This window comes from Lampris incognitus, chromosome 8 (genome assembly GCF_029633865.1).
Source record: "Lampris incognitus isolate fLamInc1 chromosome 8, fLamInc1.hap2, whole genome shotgun sequence".
NCBI classification, from domain to species: domain Eukaryota; kingdom Metazoa; phylum Chordata; class Actinopteri; order Lampriformes; family Lampridae; genus Lampris; species Lampris incognitus.
In genome coordinates, this window is record NC_079218.1 from 54,081,016 (window position 1) to 54,087,015 (window position 6,000).

General features: G+C 43.8%; 1 protein-coding gene across 1 annotated transcript in view; it reads left to right on the forward strand.

The window, feature by feature from the left end:
* Positions 1-5,781, forward strand: part of LOC130117273 (hepatic and glial cell adhesion molecule-like) — a 50,935-nt gene extending 45,154 nt beyond the window's left edge. Inside the window, exon 4 of the mRNA XM_056285477.1 lies at positions 5,684-5,781. Coding sequence (XP_056141452.1) covers positions 5,684-5,781 — 98 coding nt within the window. The remainder of the gene's footprint in view (positions 1-5,683) is intronic.
* Positions 5,782-6,000: the final 219 nt, after the last annotated feature.

Here is a 6,000-nt window from a genome sequence, read left to right on the forward strand (position 1 = left end):
TCGGGACAAGTCTGTGAATGTCCTTGAGTGGCCCAGCCAGAGCCCAGACTTGAACCCCATTGAACATCTCTGGAAAGACCTGAAAATAGCTGTGCAGTGACGCTCCCCATCTAACCTTACAGAGCTCGAGAGGATCTGCAGATAAGAACGGGAGAAATACCCCAAATATAGGTGTGCCAAGCTTGTCGATTCATACCCAAGAAGACTTGAGGCTGTAATCGCTACCAAGGGTGCCTCAACCAAGTACTGAGTAAAGGGTGTGAATACTTATGTACATGCAATATTTCAGTTTTTTCTTTTTAATAAATTTGCAAAAATTTCTACAAAACCTTTTTCACTTTGTCATTATGGGGTATTGTGTGTAGATTGACGAGAAAAAAAGGAATTTAATCCACTTTGGAATAAGGCTGTAACATAAAATGCGGGGAAAGTGAAGGGATGTGAACACTTTCCGGATGCACTGTACTTTATCACGGATTGTATTAACTTCTCTGAGTATTTTAATCTTGAACAATCCGGTAAAAAGCCAAATCGTAATTAGGGGCATACTCTTGATCTGGGGCTATCTTATAATGTTTCTCTTAATAATATCGAAGTGCAAGATTTTAATATCGCTGATCACAAAGTTGTGATTTTTTTCACACCCTGCTCCTGCTCCCTTCCCTTACAATCCATCTACCTGTATCCGCTCTCAGTCTTTTAATTGCAAGTCAGCTAGTAGTTTTAGAAAAACGTTTTTATCAGCTCCGGCTAGTAATACCCTTAACCAGAAGGATCTCTCTGTAAATGATTTATTGGATAATTTGAATACCTGTCGTATGATCCTTGATGGCACTGCCCCTATCAGAGTTAAACATGTCAAACAAAACGCCCTCCCCTGGCTCAATGACCAGACAAGGGATTTAAAGAGGCAGTGCAGGAAAGCTGAGAGAAAATGGAGGAAGGACAAACTCAAGGCATCGCTTGATAGACTAAAAAGTTTGATGCTGCCTTATCAGAATGCAGTTAAGGAAGCAAGGCATTCCTACTTTTCTAATTTAATTGCTGATAGCTGCCACAATCCCAGGGTTTTATTTTAGGCTATAAATTCAGTGGTTAGCCCCCCAGTCAATCTTTGGATGCATCCACTGAAAAATGTGAGCAGTTTCTCTACCACTTCATTAAGAAAATAGATGATATTCAGCTCCACATTACACCGGTGACGCAAAATGTCCCCACTTGCATTAAACCCTCCGCCAGTCCTATTTTACACTGTTGGCCCACAAATTCTCTCGATTATCACCGTCTACCGGTTTGTTCTCATCTAGTTTTAAACACATAATAGTCCGACCTCTCCTGAAGAAGGCTACTCTCGACCCCTGTTGTTTTAAGCAATTTTAGACCAATTTCAAATCTACCTTTTTTATCTAGAATTTTAGAAAAGTCTGTTGCTCTCCAACTAATCACACACATTAATAGTTGTAGTATTTCCAAGCAATTTCAATCAGGATTCCGTACCCACCACAGCACAGAAAGTGTTCTTATTAAAGTTACCATTGAGTTATTGCTCACAGCTGACTCTGGCGCTTGCTCAGTTTTAATTCTGCTTGACCTGAGTTCCGCTTTTGATATGATTGACGATGACATCCTTTGAAATCACCTGGAAAGCTATGTTGGCGGTAAGGATACTGCTCTTGCCTGGTTCCAATCCTACCTATCTGACAGACATTTCTCTGTTATAATGGGAAAATCTTCCTCATCCCCGGCCCCCCTCACACGTGGTGTCCTCCAGGAGTCAATTCTTGGTCCATTATTATTTTCCATTTACATGCTCCCCCTGGGTCAGATCATTCATCTGTCATCATAATATTAATTTTCCCTGTTGTGCAGATGATGTGCAGCTTTATGTCCCGCTTACTGGTAATGACATGCAATCCTTCTCATGTTATGGCTTGTCTCTCCAATATTAAGTGCTGTATGTCACAAAACTTCCTCCGGTTCAATGAGTCCAAATCTGCGGTCCTTTTATTCAGCCCGGAAGAGTGTCTAGGGAACCTGTCCTCCAATGTTTAGCACTCTGCCTGCAATTTGGGTGTCTTTTTTTTGACTCTAAGCTCCGTTTTGACACACAAATCACCAAGGTAGTACAGTCTTGCTTCCTCCAAAGGAACATCGCAAAAGTTAAAAATTTTATATATCAAACGGACCTTGAAAAAGTCATCCATGCATTCGGCTCATCACATCTGGATTATTGTAACTCCCTGTATTTAGGGCTCAGTCAAAAGTCCATCTCCTGGGGGTGTCCAGGTGGTGTATCTGTCTATTCCGTTGAGTGCCAGCACGGGGATCATCGGTTCGAATCCCCGTGTTACCTCCAGCTTGGTCGGGCGTCTTTACAGACACAATTGGCCGTGTCTACGGGCGGGAAGCCGGATGTGGGTGTGTGTCCTGGTCACTGCACCAGGGCCTCCTCTGGTTGGTCAGAGCGCCTGTTCGGGGGGGAGGGGGAACTGGGCGGAATAATGTGATCCTCTCATGTGCTACGTCCGGCGAAACTCGTCACTGTCAAGTGAAAAGAACCGGCTGCAGCCCTCCCCGGATCGGCAAAGGGGATGGAGCAGACATCAGGACACCGGGACGGCTCGGACAAGTTAGAATTTTTTTGGGCAGAAAAAAGGGGGGGTTAGTTTTCTGTGGAAATAACCAGAGCAACAGCCTCACAATTTGAGGAAATTGTGTTTTTCTTTTATTGATGGCACTGGGGGACTACAAATTGTCCAATTCAAAATGATCAATCACATTAAAGATTAAAAAGTTAAAAATTCAAAATGAATCATTAAACATTAATAAGTGGTGGAGTATTGTGGTATCTCCTGTCTTGAGTAAATGTAATTGGCTTGATAGAGGCTGAAATTGCAGCTGCACTGCCTCGAAAAAACAGCAGGAACAGGAAGCGAGTGGAAGCTGCAGGGACAGGGACCCTGTGGGCTCTCTACATTGCGGAGAGAGCCACAACTACAGACTTAATTGTGCAGTGCTGTGGGAAAAAATAAATATTTGAAAGGGAGAGACCAAGACCTCAGCTAAAAGGGCTCACGTAGGCAGGCAAGGGCTTGTTGTGGCACTTTACCAAAGCCGAAGGTGATTGATCATTTCATCAGGAAGGAACGAAGGGCGGATCATCTTGTCAAGTGATTTGTGAGTCCTGCTGTATTATCATCTATAGAGTTGCTGAGATTCTGCAGGCCACTGGTGGATGCTCTGCAAGATGGGTTGGAAAAAAAAAAACGGTTTGGGGAAATGATGTCTGACCCAGAGCTGGTTGCTGCAGCCATTCCTCATCCGAAATTCAAAAGATCCTGGACCACTGATGAAGATGTCCTCAAACTTGGTAAGAAAACAATTATCATGAAGAAAAATGATGATGAAAAAGATTTGTTTGATTTAGACCTCGGTTATATCAAGGAACATTATCCTGACCATGATGAGCCTCTGCTGCGGCCCTCCGACATCTGCTCAAGCACTTCCGATGAAGAGGATTTATTTTGCAATATGAAGCATGTACAAACCCAGGAAACGACCAAACAACTAGATGCACACCTGGCCTGTACGGCTGGAGGTATGGACTTTTTGACATCTTACTGCTGTATCCAACCTGTCGCTCAAGTTAAACACAGCCCTCCCAGCCTCCGCTGCCTGTGAAAGACTTTTTAGTGCAGCTGGATTGATCTTCAGATCAAAAAGGGGAAGAATTCATTCACACAACTTCGAAAACCAGCTTCTACTGAAGTTGAATAAGAACTTCTTCACGTTTGAATAGTTTGACCAGGCTGAGAATTCTCACCTGCCATCATGAGACCTAGTTCACCTCATTTGAGATGGACAATACAGTAGAAGTCGTTCCCAACAAAATGTTTAAATTTATTGCAGAAGTGCACTTACTTTCACCTTTAAAAACTGAGCAGATGTTACCTCAAAATGAAGAAATACTGTTGTTCCTTGTTCAAAGGCTGTAGGTAAGGTAAATACATGATGAAAATGCAACTCATGGCATGAAGGATTGGGATGAGTTCAGTCCACCCAGTGTTGAAAGGACTAAAAGAAGTACTGTAATTCCTTGTTCGAAGCTTGTTGTGGTTGTGAATTAATACCACACACACACACACACACACACACACACACACACACACACACACACACACACACACACACCCACACACACACACCACTGTCTGTATAATTGCCATGCTGTTTTGTGTGTGTGGAGGATGGAGGGGGTGTTGAAATAAAAATGACAATGGCTGTCCTTTTTACTAATTAGATTACATTTCTATGCTGAAGCTCTTATAGATGTTTCTAAGACTTTGTGTAGCAGAGTGGTTCTACAAGCAAGTCAGTGCATTTATTTATCAGGTGATTTCAGAGAGTTACGAGGTTCTGTATGCATTGTGAAAACAATAGAGCAATGCACTGATTTACTTTTGAATAATTAGGTATTTTTAAAAGTAAGTACTCCAGTACTTTAACTCAAGTAAAATTTTGACTGAGCAACTTTAACTTGTAGTGGAGTAATATTTGACCAGGAGTATCTGTACTTTGACTCAAGTAATGGGGTTGTGTTTGTCCACCACTGGCTACTACCACTACTACTACTGATGATGATATTCAGCCAATCCCAGTGACGTAAACCAGATGGTAAATAACAAATAATACAAATTAAGGTCCAGTGTTGTTTAAAGGTGATCTTGATTAAACGTGGTCTCCAGGACGTCCGGGTAGCGTGGCGGTCGATTCCATTGCCTACCAACACGGGGATCCCGGTTCGAATCCCCGTGGTGCCTCCGGCTTGGTCGGGCGTTCTACAGACACAATTGGCCGTGTCTGTGGGTGGGAATCCGGATGTGGGTATGTGTCCTGGTCCGAGCACTACCACCTCCTCTCATTGGTCGGGGCGCCTGTTCAGGGAGAGGGGTAACTACGTCCCCCTGGTGAAACTCCTCACTATCAGGTGAAAAAAAGCGGCTGGCGACTCCACATGTATCAGATGAGGCATGTGGTAGTCTGCAGCCCTCCCCGGATCGGCAGAGGGGGTGGGGCAGCGAACGGGATGGCTCAGAAGAGTGGCCGGGAGCAACTGGGGAGGAAAAAAAGGTGAGGGGAATGCCCCCCCCTCCAAAAAAAAAACCCAAAAAGGGCTCTACTTCATAAGCAGACAGTGAATAGTTTGGACCTTGCATCATCCAAAGCACAATCTGACAGGCTTTATAATTACACCGCTTGTTGAGCAGACATGTTGAATTCAGGGTGCAGGTGGAGATGACAGCTATATGGTAATATGATAGTTTACAATAAAAAATATTAAGGACATTAAAAATGAGAAAATGGGCCTGGCGGCCTGTCCAGGGTGTCTCCCTGGCTGCCGCCCAGTGACTGCTGGGATAGGCTCCAGCATCCCCGCCACCCTGAGAGCAGGATAAGCGGTTCAGATAGTGGATGGATAAATAAGAAAAAGGTAATTGCAGGAACCTACAACCTGTTTATTCATACATACCATACACGAGTATACATGAAGGTAAGAAACTGAAGGAGGTACACGTGCAACAAATAACAAAACCCCATCTGCATGCTGGCTTTGTTTTGTCCTATGTTTTGTTCAAAACTATTTCTTAGGTTTTTGACCATAATGTTCTATGATTTTTACCAGGAAGAAGTTCTCTCTATATCATCCTTTCCACTGGAGGCATCTCCCTCCTCATCACCTTGGTCACGGTGTGTGCTTGCTGGAAATCCTCCAAAAAGTAGGAGCTTCTGCTGGTTATCTTTTTTTTTTGTCTTGGGTGAAAAGAACTCCAATCATATCTAAGTAAAACTTCTATTTTAACTGAAATTTACCTGATTCAGGGCGGCACGATGGCGCAGTGGTTAGCGCAGTCGCCCCACAGCAAGAAGGTCCTGGGTTCGAGCCCCTGGGTAGTCCAACCTTGGGGGTCGTCCCAGGTCATCCTCTGTGTGGAGTTTGCA